This window comes from Cervus elaphus, chromosome 9 (genome assembly GCF_910594005.1).
Source record: "Cervus elaphus chromosome 9, mCerEla1.1, whole genome shotgun sequence".
Lineage (NCBI taxonomy): Eukaryota > Metazoa > Chordata > Mammalia > Artiodactyla > Cervidae > Cervus > Cervus elaphus.
This window is the reverse complement of record NC_057823.1, coordinates 17273884-17291115: the sequence shown is the minus strand read 5'-3', so window position 1 is coordinate 17291115 and position 17232 is coordinate 17273884. Positions and strand designations below refer to the sequence as shown.

At 55.1% G+C, this 17232-nt stretch overlaps 3 protein-coding genes and 2 non-coding genes across 5 annotated transcripts; 1 reads left to right on the top strand and 4 right to left on the bottom strand.

The window, feature by feature from the left end:
• The first annotated feature begins 5000 nt into the window (after positions 1-5000).
• Positions 5001-9841, top strand: EIF3G (eukaryotic translation initiation factor 3 subunit G). The gene is made up of 11 exons (XM_043911451.1): positions 5001-5087; positions 5228-5274; positions 5853-5936; positions 6045-6133; positions 6271-6330; positions 7691-7795; positions 7897-8086; positions 8850-8957; positions 9075-9211; positions 9299-9405; positions 9718-9841. The coding sequence occupies exons 1-11, from the start codon at positions 5068-5070 to the stop codon at positions 9731-9733; spliced, it is 963 nt and encodes a 320-aa protein (XP_043767386.1). The 5' UTR covers positions 5001-5067; the 3' UTR covers positions 9734-9841.
• A 39-nt stretch (positions 9842-9880) lies between these two features.
• On the bottom strand, positions 9881-13070 carry P2RY11 (purinergic receptor P2Y11). The gene is made up of 4 exons (XM_043913786.1): positions 12990-13070; positions 12725-12788; positions 12406-12603; positions 9881-11217 (listed from the first exon to the last, which is right to left on the bottom strand). Exons 1-4 carry the CDS (start codon positions 13068-13070, stop codon positions 10118-10120), a joined length of 1443 nt encoding a protein of 480 aa, XP_043769721.1. The 3' UTR covers positions 9881-10117.
• LOC122699482 (suppressor of SWI4 1 homolog) lies at positions 12921-16902 on the bottom strand. The gene is made up of 12 exons (XM_043911450.1): positions 16792-16902; positions 16533-16703; positions 15915-16016; positions 15658-15708; positions 15225-15395; positions 14565-14641; positions 14258-14365; positions 14022-14145; positions 13857-13935; positions 13624-13753; positions 13384-13550; positions 12921-13294 (listed from the first exon to the last, which is right to left on the bottom strand). Exons 1-12 carry the CDS (start codon positions 16807-16809, stop codon positions 13083-13085), a joined length of 1410 nt encoding a protein of 469 aa, XP_043767385.1. The 5' UTR covers positions 16810-16902; the 3' UTR covers positions 12921-13082.
• LOC122701186 lies at positions 14442-14521 on the bottom strand. Its single transcript, XR_006343020.1, has one exon. It is a non-coding gene; the product is annotated as a small nucleolar RNA U105B (small nucleolar RNA).
• On the bottom strand, positions 15787-15870 carry LOC122701176. Its single transcript, XR_006343012.1, has one exon. It is a non-coding gene; the product is annotated as a small nucleolar RNA SNORD105 (small nucleolar RNA).
• Positions 16903-17232: the final 330 nt, after the last annotated feature.

The window sequence follows — 17232 nt, the reverse complement described above, 5'->3', positions numbered from 1 at the left end:
TTTGTAGAGTTCCTTCTGCTTTTGTCTTTTTTTTTTTTTTTAATTAATTATCTTTACTTTTGGCTGCACTGGGTCTTTGCTGCTGCATTCGGGCTTTTCTCTAGCTGTGGGGAGCAGGGGGCTTCTCACTGCTGCGGCTTCTCTGGTGGTGCACGGGTTCCAGGCACGGGCCGGCTTCAGCAGGTGCCGCACGCGGGCTCACTAGCTGCGGCTCCCAAGCTCCGGGTGCGCCAGCTCAGGAGTAGCACGGGAGGCTAGTGCTGCACGGCATGTGGGATCTTCCCAGACTGGGGATCAAACCCCTGTCCCCTGCATTGGCAGGCAGATGCTTTCCCACCGGACCACCAGGGAAGTCCTGCTCTTATCTTGGCTGCTGTCCTGTGGAATCTCTGGACATGGGAAGAATGTTGGTGTGATGATAAAGGACCAAAAGAATGGCTCAGAGACTTCTTTTCCATTCAACCTTGGACTCAGGCTTCTCCCCACTGTCCTATGCTTCCCTTGCCCCCCCCCCCTTTTATTATTCCTTAGAAATACCCTGATTTGAAAGAAAAATACATATTCAGTGTTTAAGAAAAAGTTTTCCAGGGACTTCCCTGGCAGTCCAGTGGTTAAAACTCTGTGCTTCCACTGAAGCGGGCGCAGGTTCAAGTCTCAGTCAGGGAACTAAGGTCTCACATGATGTGTGGTGCAGCCACCACATAAAAAAATAAATAGAGAACTAAAAAGAAAACTGTATTCCATACAGAAAGAATACTGAAATGGAAGTACAAGCAAACCTCAGAGATGTCGCAGGTTTAGTTGTAAACCACTGCAGTAAAGCAAATATTGAAATCAATCAATAAAGAAAATATCATGAGTCACAAATTTTTAAAAATTTTCTAGGGCATATAAAAGTCATGTTTGGGGGCTTCCTTGATGGCTCAGTGGTAAAGAATCTGCCTGCCAATGCAGGAGACACGGATTCACTCCCTGATCCAGGAAGATCCACATGCTGCAGGCCAGAATACTGGAGTGAATAGCCTTTCCCTTCTCCAGGGGATTTTCCCAACCCAGGGATTGAACCCAGGTCTCCCGCATTGCAGACGTATTCTTTACCAGCTGAGCCACAAAGGAAGACCGCCAGTGCGGAGAAGAGGGGTTCAATCCCTGGCCCAAGAAGATTCCACATGCCATGGGGCAACTAAGCCTGTGAGCCACAACTACTGAGCCTGTGATCTAAAGACCCTGCTGTGCAACAAGGGAGGCCACCACAAGGAGAAATCCCCTTGGCTGCAACTGGAGATGTGGCCTCACAGTAATGAAGACCCAGCGCAGCCCAAAGTAAATAAAATAATTTTTTAAAAGGTCATGTTTACACTATGTGTATATGTGTGTGTGTGCTCAGTGGTGTCCAACTCTTCGTGACCCTGTGGACTGTAGCCCGCTCCTCTGTCCATGGCATTCTACAGGCAAGAATACTGGAGTGGGTTGCCATTTTCTTCTCCAGGGAATCTTCCTGACCCAGGGATCAAACCCACATCTCCTGCACAGGCAGTTGGATTCTTTACCACTAGCGCCACCTGGGAAGCCCTATGTAGCCTATTTAAAGTGCACAATAGTATTATGTCTAGAAAAAAAAACCCAAACTTTTAATTTAATAATACTTTACTGCTAAAAATGCTAAATAAACATCATCTGACCATGCAGGGTTCCCACAAACCTCCAATTGGTAGAAAATCTATAAAGTGCAATGAAACAAAGTATGCCTGTAAAGATGAGGCCAAATCGAAACACCCAGAAACATCAGTGTTTAGTGGTTAAGGTCCTTCTGGGTAGCCAGAAATGGGCACAGTTTTCTCTAACAGGGGTGAAGCTCATTGGGCAAAATTTAGCTAATCCCTTAATCATGACAATTGTGCTGTTTTCAATTCCAACCCTTTAAGCCACACTGCGCTGGACGCCTTCTTATAGCCAGTTTAGTGCACTTGGATGTATATTTCCTTAGGCCCCTTCTAGAAGAGGACATGCAAATTTGTGAATATGAAAAACACATTAAAAGGACTTCCCTGGTGGTCCAGTGGCTAAGACTTCAAGTTATCAATGCAAGGGGTGGGGGAGGGGGCCCGGTTCAATCCCTGGTCAGGGAACTAGACTCCACATGCTGCAACTAAGAATTTGCATGCTGCAACTAAAAATCCCACATGCAACTAAGACACGGTGCAGCCAAGTAAGTAAATACAAAAAAAGAAGAGATTTAAAAAACATATTAAAATACATATATATATTACATCTCACATATATAACATAGGATGTGTGCTATATATTAATATGAAAAATACAATTTTATAGTTGATGTATATGTTTATATTTAAACCAAAAAAAAAAATCAGATGGTAAAAATTTTCAGTAAAGCAGAAAAGTTTAAAAATACGCTTCTCTTTCCTGATGGCTTCCTCTCAAAGCATTCCCTCAGCAACAGTTTGATAATTCTGTCCTAAAATAGCTTGAATGTATCTACATATCTATCTACTATTATTAAAGATGTACAAAAATTGGTTCCTATAGCATATGCCATTTTCTACCTTGCTTCCTCTCCTTTTCTTGGATGTATTTTTAACATGACCTCAAGTAGATCTACGTTCTTAAGGACTGAATAGCATTTAATTGATTACAGCATAGCATGTCTTTTTTTCTTTTAATATTTACTTATTTGGCTGCACCAGGTTTTAGTTGCAGCATGCCAGATCTTCCCTGACCAGGGATCAAACCCAGGCACCCTTCATCGGGAGCTGAGTCTTAGCCACTGGACCACCAGGAAAGTCCCAGCAGCATAACACGTCTTAATCTATTTAACCAGCCACTGTTAATGGACAGATAGGAATTTCCAGTTTTTGCTATCATGAACAACAGTCCTCGGATAGCTTGTTCTCACATCTTTACCTACACTCCCAGGTTTTTCTCACAGGTTGAATTGTCAACTGGTTCAAAGGAAAACACATATGTGTATTTAAGTTTTAGTAGATATCATCAATATGCCATCTAAAGAGTTTGCATAATCTCACTAACAAAGTACAGGAGTGTCTTTTTCTCTGTATCTTTGCTACCATTGAGTAATATCAAATTTTTATAGCTTTGCCCATCTGCAACATTCATTGTTTGGATTTTGCATTTCTTGAAGTAAACGAGTGAGTTTGCACAAATGTTTATTGACCCTTTGTACAAACTTTATAATAGTTTCATCTGTTGTCAGACTGCCCTCTTTCTTTCTTTCTTTCTTTCTTTTTTTGGTGGTGCCTCACAGCTTGCAGTCCTAGTTTCCTGACCAGGAATTGACCCCATGACCTCTACAACAGAAGTTTGAAGTCCTAACCACTGACTGTTACTGTTGTTCAGTTGCTAAGTCTCGTCAGACTCTTTGTAAGCCCGTGGACTGCAGCATGCCAAACATCTCTGTCCTTCACTATCTCTCAGAGTTTGCTCAAATTCATGTCTACTGAGTCAGTGATGCTATCTAATCATCTCATCCTCTGGTGGCCTCTGGACCACCAGGAATTCCCAACCACCCTCTTTATTTACTTACTTTCCCAGCCTCCTTCCTGGTCTCCTGCTAATTTATTCCTTTCCACCCTATCCTCTACAGGCTTCCAGAATAATCTTTCTCACAAGAAAATCTGGTCACATTGGGTCACCATTCAGAACACGTCAGTGCCTCACCCACACCTCACAGCCTGCAGGATAAAGAGCCTATGCTGGGAATTCCCTTGTGGTCCAGTGGCTAAGACTCTATGCTCCTGATACAGGGGGGCTGGGTTCGATCCCTGGTTAGGGAACTAGATCTGACATGCCACAACTAAGACTCTATGCAGCCAAATAAATAAAAATAAATGTTTTTAAAAACCTTATATATATATAAAGACTATGATCTTTAGTCTAGTTTTTAAAGTCCTTTATAATCTGGTTCCTATCAGTCCCAAATACCCATGAATTGAGCACTTATCAAGTGTAGACACTCTGAAGGTGCTGGGGACCCAGAGGCAAATGAAGCAGGCAAATGTCTTTCTGCAGCAGTCTACAGCAGTTTTTACCATTTTTTTCATTATCATCCCTCTAAAGGAGAAAAATGGAATTATCTTTAATTTAAATCAGTGTTAATCTAATTACATTTAATTTCTCCCTCACAATAGAAATTAAATGTTTAGGAATAAGATTTTGTCTGGGAGGGTAGGCTTTGGAGGGCCACAACTCATTGTCATCTCCAAGCTGGTTTTTTCATTTTTTGCCACGGAACAATTAATTTTGGTTCCCTTGGGAGTCATATCACTCCCACTGAGAATGCATGCGGTTGAGGGAAAGCTGGACAATAAGCAATAAATTAAAGAAAATGGAAAATATTATATCAGGGAGCCAAGAATGTTACTAGGAATTCCCTGGTGGTCCAGTGGTTAAGACTCTGCACTTCCACCGCAGGGCCCAGGAATTAAGATCCTATAAGCCTCACCGTGCGGGGGGGGGGGGGGGGGGGGGGGGGGGGGGGGGAGAAAAAGTTACTCACGGAGGCAGAACGGTTAGGGGGTGACTTGATATGTTGATCATTTGAATCAAGAAAGTTCTTTCCGGACAAGGAAGACCAGTTTTGGTTTCTTCAGCTGAAAAATGGAAATTATAATTTCCTCCTCACAGTTCCTGCAAACAGTAAGAGCTCTATAATTGAGCTTTATTGTCATTATTTTTAATTTTTTAAAAAAGGTAAAAGAGGTTCTTCCTTGGTGGTCTGGTGGTGAAGACTCAGTGACCCCAATGCAGGCGCTTCTGGTCCAGGAACTAGATCCCACATGCTGCAACTAAGACCCAGCGCAGCCAAATAAATACATAAATAAGATTTTAAGGTAAATGAGCTGAGCCTCTATTCAGCTATTTATATAAGATACCAGGGCCCAGCCTCTCACACAGCCGGCGCCTCTACCTCCGTCCGTAGGGGTCGGTGTGGAGTGCTACGGCTTCTCTAGGCAGCGGAACCGGAAGCCTCTTTCACCTCCTACTTCCGGTCTTTGGCCCAGGCTTGGGCTGCGTGGAGAAGCTTTTGCAATGCCGACCGGAGATTTTGAGTGAGTCTGGGGTCGTGAAGGGGGGTTTGGGAGGCAGACAGGAGGGTCCTAGGAGTTAGTATGGAGCCTGGGTGCGTCGAGGCCGCTGGAGCCGGACCTCGGCTCATTCATCCCTCCTTTTGACAAACTTGTCCCCGCAGTTCGAAGCCCAGTTGGGCGGACCAGGTGGAAGAGGAAGGAGAGGACGGTGAGTCTCCCTTGTCGCCTCGGATCACCACAGCCCGGCCTCCCCCCGCCGCCCTCAGGCCGTCACTGCTGCCTGCTCTGATCCTTCATCCTGGCACCGCCGTCAGGCCCTGCATCTCCCCTGACGGCCAGTCCCTGCCCCGCGCCACTCTCATCTGGGCCAGCCTATCACCAGTTCCATATGTTCACCAGCCAGCCCATCTTCTGCCATGCCACCGCCCAAGTCCTTGATGCCAGCACTGATGCTTCCCTACTCCGGGGAGGAAATTGTAACAGCCACATTCCTGCCTTTAAATACTAGCGCCCGGCTGCCTATGGCCCGCGCCTGCCCTCAGGCCAGGGATCCCCTATGCTTCTCATTACTGGAAGTTACTACTGGCCAGCTCCGTGTCCCTGGATGGCTATCCCAAGACACTTCCTAGCCAGTCCTCTGCCCTTGGTCCGGCCTTTCTCAGCTCCTGGTGCAGACATTATCCCAAAGTTCCCTTGATTTCAGATTGGGAGTTCCTGTCCCTGCCCCCCTCCACCCCCCACCCCCCACCCCCAGCTGACCCCTGCTCCTTCCACTCCCTGTCACAGACAAATGTGTCACCAGCGAACTCCTCAAGGGGATCCCCCTGGCCACTGGGGATACCAGTCCAGAGCCTGAATTATTGCCGGGAGGTGAGTGCCCGACTCCACTCCAGCCCCAGGCTCTCTCTCTCCCCAGCCTCCTTCCTTCTGGTCCCTGTTACCCAGGGCTCAGTTCCTTTGTCTCTTCCCCTCTCCCAGCTCCACTGCCGCCTCCCAAGGAGGTCATCAATGGAAACATCAAGACAGTGACGGAGTATAAGATAGATGAGGATGGCAAGAAGTTCAAGGTGAGGCTGGGGAAGAGGCGCATTTGAGGGGCACTTGGACTAGGAGAGAGTGGTGTGTTGGATGTCTTGATGAGGAAGATCTGCTGGCTCTAGCAACCTTGAGCAGGAGGCCCAAACCTTTCCCCTCCTGTCCACAGATTGTGCGCACCTTCAGAATTGAGACCCGGAAGGCCTCAAAGGCTGTGGCAAGGAGGAAGGTAAGACCCTTCTCCCCCTGTCCAGGGCTGACTCAGAGGAAAAATTGGAGTTCTTTTCCCCATTGCCTTCATTTTTAGAAGTGGGCTTTAACTGTTTGTGGGCTTCCCTGGTGGCTCAGTGGTAAAGAATCTGCCTGCAATGCAGGAGATGCCGGTTCATCCCTGGGTCGGGATGATACCCTGGAGAAGGGGATGACTACCCACTCCAGTTTTCTTGCCTGGAGAATTCCATGGACAGAGGAGCCTGGTGGGCTACAGTCCATAAGGTCGCAAAGAGTTGGACATGATTGAGTGACTAATGCTTTTTTGTTTTTTTCTAATTTTTTGGTTGCACCACACAGCATGTGGGATCTTAGTTCCCCGAGCAAGGCTTGAACCCACGCCTCGTGCATTGGGAGTGCGGAGTCTTAACCACTGGGCCACCAGGGAAGTCCCCTGGGTGTACCTGTTTTGTTGGAGCAGAACTGAGGCCTGTGTGCAGTCCGTGGGGGCCCTGAAAAGTCCAGCAGGTGCAGGAGTAGGGGTGGAGGGGTTGGTTCTTCTCTTGGCTTGTCGCCTGGGAGGAACAGCCAATACCGCCTGTGAGGTGGTTGTAGCAGCAGAAGTGATGGAAGTAAATATATTTTGCACGGTTACCTACATACTCTGTGTTAGACCCAGGTGCTTCATGGGAAGTATTTTCTCATTCAGTCCCCCTGGCATTCCAGGGAGGTGTGGGGAGCATTGTGGTCCCTTAAAGGGAAGGATGCCGAGGTGCAGGTAGTTTAAAGAGGTCAAGTGAAGTGAAGTCGCTCAGTCGTGTCCGACTTTTGGCGACCCCATCGACTGCAGCCTCCCAGGCTCCTCCGTCCATGGGATTTTCCAGGCAGGATATTGGAGTGGGTTGCCATTTCCTTCTCCAGGGGATCTTCCCGACACAGGGGTTGAACCCAGGTCTCCCGCATTGCAGGCAGACGCTTTAACCTCTGAGCCACCAGGGAAGCCCACCCCTGGAAATCTGGGTGACCCTGCACACCCCTGAGTATCACTCGGTGGGAGCTAGTCTGTCTGTTACCCGCACAGCCCCGCCAGGGGTTGATGGCTCTGGGCCTGTTTTCCCCTGAGCTTCAGTCTCATCTGTAACATGAGGCTGAGAGCTGCCCCTACGACCTCCTGGAGCTGGCCTGAAGCTGGGGCCTGGCGTGCCCTCAGGGAACAGAAACTGTCATCGTCACTTCTCCAAGGAGCATTTGAGGAGGGCAGTGAATGGGGTTCAAGGCCCACCCACCCTCAGGGTGGCTCTTGTTAAGTCTAGGGTGCACATGGAGGGGGTCCCACTTGTCCCTGCCCTGACCTGTCCCCCATCCTGCCTTGAGCTCAGAACTGGAAGAAGTTTGGGAACTCAGAATTTGACCCACCGGGGCCTAACGTAGCCACCACCACAGTCAGCGATGATGTATCCATGACATTCATCACCAGCAAAGAGGTAAGTGGGGTGGCTGGCTGGGGGAGCCAGTGGCCAGGGTGTTGGTGGAGGCAGCGGGGGAGCGGCTGCCCCGTCTGAACTGCCCCCACCTGCCCTGCCAGGATCTGAACTGCCAGGAAGAGGAGGACCCAATGAACAAGCTCAAGGGCCAGAAGATCGTGTCCTGCCGAATCTGCAAGGGTGACCACTGGACCACCCGCTGCCCCTACAAGGACACGCTGGGGCCCATGCAGAAGGAGCTGGCCGAACAGCTGGGCCTGTCCACTGGCGAGAAGGAGAAGCTCCCCGGAGGTGCCAGGGCCCTGGGATATGGGATTCGGCTGGCAGACTTGGGGGTTGGGGGCAGGAGTGGGGGTGGAGCACAGGCATTGCGTGTATCTCTGGAAGTCGTGGGTCCTCACCTGGGGTCCGGACAGGACCACCACTGTCGGTGGTTATCACCTCCCACACAACAGCAAGGCTGTGGCCACAGCCCACATTGGTTTGTGTGAGAAACTGCAGGTGGGTGCTCTGCCAGTGACGTCACCTGTCTCTCCCTGTTGGGGTTTGTGAGAGCCTCTAGTGAGCACAGCTGCAGGTGTAAGGACATTGCGAGTGGTGAGGGGAGACGGCTGTTCTCTCAGTCTGTCTGTTCTGACTGGAGCTTGCAGTGTTTGCACGCATGTGTTTGCACACGCACGTGCGCGCACACACACACACATTGGAGTTCTATCCTTGTGACTCGTGTGCACAGCCACTTGCCAGGTGTCCCAGGGTCAGGAACCTGGGGGCTGTTGCTACCCTGTCTTGGTGTGTGTGCACGAGGCTGGGCATTTTCTCACTGTGGGTTCTCTCGCTCTTCCTGTGCTGCTAGCAGGCACGGCATGTAAGTGGGTCAGCTTCCTGGATGTGACCTTTAAGTCCTTTTAAGACCTTTAGCCCTTGAAGAGATCCCCCAGCTGCCTGTGGTTTGAGAGAGAGGGTGCTTGGGGCTGGATCATGGCCGGAGTGGCTAGCGTCCTGGGCCAGGCCTGTGCGAGGGGAGGCTTGACTTAACCTTGCTCTTGGTCCTCAGAGCTGGAGCCTGTGCAGGCCACTCAAAACAAGACTGGGAAGTACGTGCCTCCGAGCCTGCGCGATGGGGCCAGCCGCCGCGGGGAGTCCATGCAGCCCAACCGCAGAGGTGAGGCGGGGAGGGCACCCAGTGCCAGGCTGATGCGTGGGCGGGCACCTCCTGTACCCTATGATTATCCCACGGGCGGGGCCAGCCCCTCACCGACGCCTCTCCTTGCCTGCCCAGCTGATGACAATGCCACCATCCGTGTCACCAACCTGTCTGAGGATACTCGTGAGACCGACCTGCAGGAGCTCTTCCGGCCCTTTGGCTCCATCTCCCGCATCTACCTGGCAAAGGACAAGACCACTGGCCAGTCCAAGGTGGGCCAGCAGCCGTGGGGGCGGGGTGGGGTTCTGACTCCCAGCTGTGCCCTGAGCGTTGTCCCTGACCCCCACTCCCTCCCCCAGGGCTTTGCCTTCATCAGCTTCCACCGCCGTGAGGACGCCGCACGTGCCATTGCCGGGGTGTCTGGCTTTGGCTACGACCACCTCATCCTCAACGTCGAGTGGGCCAAGTAAGACCTCTGCCCCCCGCCGCCCCTCGTGGCATCAGAGCTGATACTTGGGCTGACTGTGGGCCTTACCAGGGTTGTCCCAGGGCCTGGGTCTCTGACTGTCCTCCCTTCTCGTGGAGGGCCGCGCGCCCCAAGGCCTGTCTGGCCCCTGGTGTACTCTGCGCCTCCGCCCCATCTTTTCCTGCCCTGTCCCCCCACCCTGCCCCCGTTGAGTTCGTGTTGTGTATGTAAGATGGGTGGTGGTCCTGGGACTCCCTAGAGGGTCTAGATCCCCCCCCACTTGCCATCCTCACCTCATGCTTCCCTTTCTAGGCCATCAACCAATTAAGTCACCTGCTGCTGTTGCTGCTCAGCCCCTGGCCCCGGGACCCTTCAGTCACAGAAGGCAGCCTCCTGGAGCAGGGGGCTTCAAGAGCAATAAAAAGTCTCTAGTCGCCTTGTGCTGTTCCATCCATTTATTCCCTGATGTCAATCACACTGTTGTGGGTGGGGCCAGCCCCCCCCACCCCCCCCCCCCAATCATGGGTTTGCTCCGAGGCCCTGCCCAGGTTTAGTGCTGTGAGTGGAAGCTCCTGCAGCTCTGGTGTGGGGGCCCCCTGGTCCCACCGGAGGCCTTTCTGTGGGGAGGAAGTGGGGACTCATGGCCTGTTCGGGGGGCTCGGGGCTGGGTTCCAGCATCTTGTGATGAGGAGGGGGCTGAAGATGGGCCAGGTCATGGGCTCAGTTCGGGAGACTGGAGCCCTGAGGTTTGGGGGGTCGCTGTGACGTTGAGGGGCAGGGCTTGGCACGCAGTGTCCCCTGGGGTCTGGCCTTGCCTGCAGCCTGGGCAGCATTGGCGGCAGCAGTCCAGGCTGGGCACCACAGCCATGTAGAGCAGCGGGTGGATGCAGATGGCCAAGGGCACCAGGCCCCGGGTCACCTGGTGGGCAAAGTACGTTCTCCAGGCCAGGGCCTTCTCAGCCGCGGCCTTGCTCTCAAAACCCGGGCAGAGGGCTCGCCAGCGCAGCCGGGCGTACATGTTAAGCGCCGCTGTGACGTAGTAGGGCACGTAGGAACTCGCGTAGAGGGCCACGCCGCTGGCCACCAGCACCGTAACCTGCAGCTTGCTGGCCGCCGTCATGCCGTGGCTGTGCTGCACAGCCCGCACCAGGGCGCTGTAGGCTGCCAGGGTCAGCAGCAGCGGCAGGCCACAGCCCAGGGCCACCAGCACCAGGTGGTAGACCCGGTAGGCCTCGAGCTGGTTGTCATCCGCTGTCCCCAGGCACTTGGTACAGGCCCCCGGGCTGGCCACAGAGCACTGGCCTTTCTGCTGGGACCGGCTCAGGTGAGAGAAGCTGAGCGTGGGGGCAGCAAGCAGGACCGCCAGCGCCCAGCCAGCAGCGCTGACAGCCCAGGCGTGCTTGGGCCGCAGTTGGCTGTGGGTGAAGAAGGGGTGGACGATGCCCATGTAGCGGTTGAGGCTGATGCAGGTGATGAAGATGACGCTACCCAGCATGTTGCAGGTGAAGAGGAAGCGCTCCAGGCGGCAGGCAGCCTCCCCGTAGCTCCAGTGCTTGGGTGGGTAGAAGTAGACAGCCAGCGGGGGCAGCGTCAGGGCGTAGAGCAGGTCGCTGACCGCCAGCTGGGCCGAGAAGATCACAGCTGGGGGCCAAGGGCGCTGCTCCCGGCTGCAGAAGCGGTACAGGGCCAGGCTATTGCCGACCAAGGCCACCAGGAACTCGGCTACCAGCATGGGCCACAGAAAGTCCTCCTGGAGGCCATTGAGGATGCGATCTGCAGCCTCCGAGAAGTTGACTGGGCACTGCATGGCACCTGTGAGCAGAGGGCATGGCACAGCCCGGTCCCTCACTGTGGCTCCTGCTCTGGCACCCTTGCCTATTGTGTGCCAGGAGCCCCTTGTGGGCATGTTTCCAGAGTGCTTTTCCACACCCAGGAGGGGGAGTGCCAGCTACAGCACCTGTGTACAGAGGGACTCAGGCCAAGGAAGGTTAGAAGCCCAGAGTCTATTAGGCTCTGTGTCCTGGGGCAAGAACCAGGGATGCACATAACCGGGCATTGACCACCAGAACCCTCAGGGCCTGAGGTGGAGAAGCATGAGCCCGAGGGAGGGGGAGGACCCCCACCCCCAGCCCCCTCTACAACTCCTAAGTCCCACGTGTCAATTTGTCACCCCAAGTGTCACCATCTACCTGGGCCAGTAGTCTGGTCCACCTTGGTGTCCCTGCTCCCACCCTCATCATCCATCTGTTCTCTCACAGCCTCTAAAGGGCACCTGAGTCAGGTCACAACCGTACACTCCCAGACTCTCTCCCTACCTACCTGGAAGAAAGATCGGTGCTCACTGGAAAAACCAGTGCTCATCTCTTCCCACAATGCCCTGAAGAAGCTCCCGCTCCCACCAACCATGGTGTCCTGGCTGTTCCTTAGGGCAAAACCTACCTCAGGGCCTTTGCACTCAATGATGCACCAGGCATCCCTGGAGGCAGTCCCCCTCACCTCCTGGTCTCTGATCCTGAGATGACCCTAACCTGGCGACTGCTCCCTGTGGCCCCCTACCCTGCTTATTTTTCCTCCACAGCTCTATCCCCATCCATATGACCACTATAAGGAAAATCCCCAGAACTTTCCCTCCCAAGGGTAGAAGTGCCATGCTCCTGGGCTCCCCATGCCAGCACCTGGGACGCAGCAGCACAGGGGAGCTGAGCTGTCTAGTCTGTCCTTCACACACACCCCTCAACCTCAGCTTTCTGAGGAATGGCCTGGACTCCTGGCTGGTCCAGCAGGCTGGCCATAAGCTCTGTGCACGTACCCCTTCCGTGACCCAGACGGCTCCTCCACTTTCACTTCTGCTTTCCTATCCCATCCCTCTTGTCTGGGAGGAAGCGAGTCCAGCAGTGATTCCTTACCCATCTCCCCACCACCCTCTAGGAGCTGGCCACCTCCACCCCCAAGGCCCTGGATGTGCCTGGCTTCACTAGCGTGGTAGCGCTGGCTCCTCACCTGAGATGTTGCTGGCTAGGGCCCGCACGCTTGCCTCTGGGTCTGCAGCCGCACTCTGCCCCGGGCAGCGTGGTCCCTTCTGAGACACAAGCCGCTGGCCCCTCCCCTTCCTGGCAGCACCACCTTCAGCCCGCGAAGCGGGTCTGGGCTCACGCCTCACTTCCACTTCCTGCTTCCCTCCTTCTGACAGCACCCAACCTCCAGAGCTGGTTCATCTGCTGTGGGGGCACTAGGTAGGCTGGGGAGGGGTCCAGGACCCCAGGGCCTGGACAGACAGGCCCGTGGTACCCAGGTGCCCAGAGCCCTGTCTGCCACACACCTTCATCAGGCTCCTCGCCCACAGCCTGGCGGAAATACTCAGCCTCATCCTCTTCTTCCTCTTGCTGGAGGGACACAGGAGGGTCACACCTGTGTCACCCTGGGGTATGAAATAAGGTCTTGCACGTCCACTGCCCAGGTGCAGACAGGGGCCTGGGTGTGGAGCAGAAAGCAAGCTCGCCATTTCAAACGCAGACTCAGCCTCATGAGAAATGAGTTTATTAGAGGGGAAGGTGGAAAAGCAGCTCTCCTTTATGAAAGGAAACCGAGGGCTGCGCCTGGAGGCCCAGGAGGGGAGCCCAGCACAGCATCTCTCGGGCCCCAATCTGGGGCATTCCATCTGCCATCCAGGCTTAGCCTCAGGTTGCTCTCTTGGGTGGCCGAGGTCGGCCTTGCCCACGGTTCCTGGCAGGCCTCCTGGGTCCCACCTTGGCCTGGGCCCCTGGGCCCCTGCCCTTGGCCTTTTGAGGTCTCCGGTCACTGCCTCGGTTGGGCTTCCGTTCCTTCAGCCGATGCTTCTTGCCTGGGGGCCCAGCAGGCCGCCTCCTCTTGGCTGCCTTTGGAAACATGTCTGCAGGGAGAAGTGGTGTCAGGGCCACCAGGCGCAGGGACAGACAGGCCCGTGGTACCCAGGTGCCCAGAGCCCTGTCTGCCACACACCTTCATCAGGCTCCTCGCCCACAGCCTGGCGGAAATACTCAGCCTCATCCTCTTCTTCCTCTTGCTGGCTGGTCCCCTCTGCCTCTGGCGGGGCCCCGGGGTCCTCTGCATCGCTATCTCCATCGGCCTCTGCCCGCGCCCGCTTCATGCCTGCCAGGCTCTTCTTCCTGGAGGAGGGACATTGGTCAACATGGCAGCCTGCACCTGGGACCCCGCCTCAACTGCCTGTTGACCACACACTTGTGAGCCTCTCGCTGCTCCCGCTTGCGCCGAACGTTCTGGGCCTGCTGGTCCTGTCTCTGGGCCTTGAGCCGGAGCTTCTCCTCCTTGGCAGCCAGGATGGCCTGCAGCTCCTCCTCGGTTTTGTGCACTGAGCAGGAAGAGGAGGCCACTGAGCGCTTCATCCCCAAGACCCAGGTGAGCCCACCGTGGCCAGGCCTCGGGCCCCACTCTGCCCCTGGCCCCGCCCTCACCGAGCCTGTGGAACAGCACGTTGCCCTCTCCGACCCCCTCTTGGATCTTGATGAGCTCCAGCGTCATCCGAGGCCCAATCTGGAGGGATGGCAGAAGACGGGATGGGGTGTCAGTCCTTCCCGGGGGATGGGGGAGCACCAGGCCTGCCCCGCACTGAGCCTCACCTCCGTGAGCCGCACGGCGCTCTGCTGGGCCCGCATGTTGCCGCGCCCCGCCACAGCCTGTGGCAGCTCTGTGATGTTGTGCTCGCCGTCGGGCTCCGCCTCGCTCTCCGACAGCCCTGCACCCCTGCGTGGGGCACACGAGGGGCTCAGCAGGGGCCCCCTGGCTCCGAGGACAGCTTTGGGGTCCCCTGGAGTGTGGTGCCCCCCTCCCCACCGCCAGCCCAAGCTCTCCTCACGTGGCCAGCAGTTCACTGATGTCCTGCAGGCGACTCATGTTGGGGAACTTCTCCTGGAGAAGCTTCTTCATCCCACGACTGGCACCCACAGGGACCACCTTGATGCTGCTGCAGGGGTGGGAGGGAGGAGAGGATGGGGGTCAGGAGCCATGGGGTCACAGGTCAGCCCTACCCTGCCAACCCTTTCCAGTGCGTCAGCGCGTTTACTTTGAGACTGAGCAATCACAGAGTCTCAGCAGCTGTGCTGTCATCAGCCGCACATGGGGCCACGCACCCCCTACCCGCCCACTCCCCACTGAGAACTCACTAGTGACGGAAATCCAGCTCCTGGGAGTCAGGATTGTAGTTGATGAGAAGGCAGCGCTTGATGGTGTTCAGGTTCACCTGGGCGAGAAAAGAGGGCACGGCACCTGCTGAGTGGGCCATGGCCCCCCTGTGTACTGCAGCCCCTGCTGAGCCCTGGCTATGGCCACACTCCAGAAAGGCAGCCTGGGTGCTGCCAGCACTGCAGGGACGGATGGGGCTGCAACTGGTGTCCACGGGCTACCTGGGGATAGAAATCCAGCTTGCGAGGCCCGCTGAGGTTACCCACACTGGACTCCCTGATGCCAGGGATCAGGAGCTGGGGCTCTGGAGCCAGACAAGTTTAAAGAATTCAGTCCTGCCTTCTTGTCCTTCATATCTAACCTGAGACTAGTATCTTCACCTCTGTCAGCCTCAGTTTCCCTCTCTGTAAAATGGAACATGCTACTTAGCTTAGATCAGCATTCAGTGAATGCACCCTTAGGAAATGAAATACCACGGACATTATCTCCCACCTGCCAGATGGGAGAGCATGAATGGGTTTAGAACTCAGGATCCAGAACTCTCAGCCTTAGGGCTGGGAGGTGAAGACTGAGGCTGAGTGTGGTGGTCCTTGCTGCCTGCTTCACCTGCACTCACCTTCATCACACATGGCCTGGCTCACCTTATGCACATTGATGGAGGGGAACAGGTTCTGGAACATGGTGGCCATGAGCTTCACGTGCATGCCATGGGGGCCAAAGCTGTTGAGCACCAGGAGGGGTGGGTGGGCAAACTGCTGCTCATGCATGCGGTGCCGGCGTAGCGAGGAGACCACATCACGCACCAACGTGTACTGCAGGGCAAGGTGAGGAATGGGTGACCACCTGTCCAGCACACGCAGCTGGTGCAATCCCCAAACCCATCTCCTGCCCCTCGGAGGCCTCATGTCACCTCTTGTGTTGTTGTGAAAGTCGCTCAGTCGTGTCTGACTCTGCGACCCCATAGACACAGTCCATGGAATTCTCCAGGCCAAAATACTGGGATCAAACCCAGGTCTCCTGGGTTTGCAGGCCGATTCTTTACCAGCTGAGCCCCGTGTCACTTCGAGTCCTTACCTTGTTGATCCGGAAGGTCAGGGTAGGGCCTCCTGGGAGACGCATCAGTTTCTGCAGAAGAAAAGATCTGTGAGGGTTGAGGTGTCTAATTCAGGAACGGGGTTGGGGGGGGTGGTGGGAAATGGAGATCACCGCCCATCTCTTCAGAGCGTTTACTTTGAAGCAAGAATCACGGCAGCTCAGAGGCACAAGGGTCATCATGAGAGCTGGTGGCGGAGGAGGGTGTGGGGAGTGAGGGGGCGAGAGCATCCACTCACAAAGTAGACGTTGGTCTCTGTTTTGCTCACAATCAGGAAGTGAGTGACCCCAAGGGGCCCAGCCACTGCTACACAATCTTTCAGAGAGTTTTTCTTCCGTATCTGAAAACAATAAAAAGAAAAATGGATGATCACAGATAACCTCTTATTAAGCAAAGCCTTTAAGCCTAACCTGTTATGCCATTTCTTGCACTTAACCCTTTAGAGAACTAGGGGGAGAGGGGAATGGAATGCTCTTGGCCTCTAGAGCCAATCAGACTTTAACTGAAGCTTCTGTCTCTTGACACTGTATCACCACATTTTTCAGAGGGCCCATCTGAGGCTCAGCGAGGTTAAGTAACTTGGCTCGGGCCTTTGAGAGAAGCCAGCTTTGCTAACTCGAGTCCCCTCTTAACCATCAACCTTAGGCATTCAGCTAAGCTCCAGGCTGGGTGCGTTCATCTGCTCGCCCTCGCTGCTGCCCCTCAAATCCCTGAGAGGCAGGCATGATGGTCCCCATAAGGTTCCCTTTCTCCAGCCTAGGAAACTGAGGCCTCCAGCGGTTTCGAGGATGAAGCCAACCCCGCAGCTGAGAAGACGAGGCCCAGGGGGGGTGGAGGTGGGTTGGGTGATGCAGACCTGCAGGCGGGTGGCGGTGAGCGGCTCCATGACCCGCCTCAAGTCCATACTGAGCTGCTGGACGCTGCGACCTACGCGGCCCCGAGCGAACACAAACGAGTGCGGCTGCGCGGCATAGGCTTCGAGGTTCCGGAGATGGGCCTGGGCGCGCGCGCGCTTCTGGTGCCGGGACTGCGGGGACGAGAGGCAAGAGGTGAGTCCCGCTGCCGCTGGCGGAACCCCGCCCGCGCTGCCCGCTTTCCTGGCCGGTGCGACTCACCCTTCCCGACTGTCCCATGCCGCCGTCCTTTCCACGAGGCCTCGTCTGCCGGCTGCTTCCGGCGCCGCTCAGCTCACTTCCGGCTCCGGCGAGGCGACTAGGTGAGGCGCCTCGATGACGTCACCAACAGTGCATGCGCACCAGGTGGCGGAGAAAAAAAGTCCTCGGAGGGGTTGCTATGGAAACACCAAGGGCCTGTTTCTACGGAAACCAGGGCGGGGCCATGGTTCTAAAGGAGCCGCTGGTTCGAATCCCGCCTCGGCCATTTCCACCAGCTGTGCGATTTTGAGAGCCAAGTTCTCCACTCTGAGTCTCCTAAAATATCCTCAATGATCATCATTTCCTCTCTGACTCGCGAATTAAGAGAGATGATGTGTACACAATACTTGGCACCCTGGCGCCAGGCACTTGGGAGCCTGAGAAGGGGGTAGTGCCTTGGCA

Bases quoted from the DNA above. Each gene is read 5' to 3' on its own strand.
- EIF3G (XM_043911451.1), top strand. From the start codon at position 5,068: ATGCCGACCGGAGATTTTGA. The intron at 5,088-5,227 runs GTGAGTCTGGGG...TTGTCCCCGCAG, and splicing joins ATGCCGACCGGAGATTTTGA to TTCGAAGCCCAGTTGGGCGG. The intron at 8,087-8,849 runs GTGCCAGGGCCC...CTTGGTCCTCAG, and splicing joins GAAGGAGAAGCTCCCCGGAG to AGCTGGAGCCTGTGCAGGCC.
- P2RY11 (XM_043913786.1), bottom strand. From the start codon at position 13,070: ATGGCAGATGGAATGCCCCAGATTGGGGCCCGAGAGATGCTGTGCTGG. The intron at 12,789-12,989 runs GTTTCCTTTCAT...GTGTCCCTCCAG, and splicing joins GCCTCCAGGCGCAGCCCTCG to CAAGAGGAAGAAGAGGATGA. The intron at 11,218-12,405 runs GTGAGGAGCCAG...CTCTGCTCACAG, and splicing joins CCTAGCCAGCAACATCTCAG to GTGCCATGCAGTGCCCAGTC.
- LOC122699482 (XM_043911450.1), bottom strand. The intron at 15,396-15,657 runs GTAAGGACTCGA...CTTGCCCTGCAG, and splicing joins TGACCTTCCGGATCAACAAG to TACACGTTGGTGCGTGATGT. The intron at 13,936-14,021 runs GTGAGGCTCAGT...CCATCCCTCCAG, and splicing joins GCGCCGTGCGGCTCACGGAG to ATTGGGCCTCGGATGACGCT.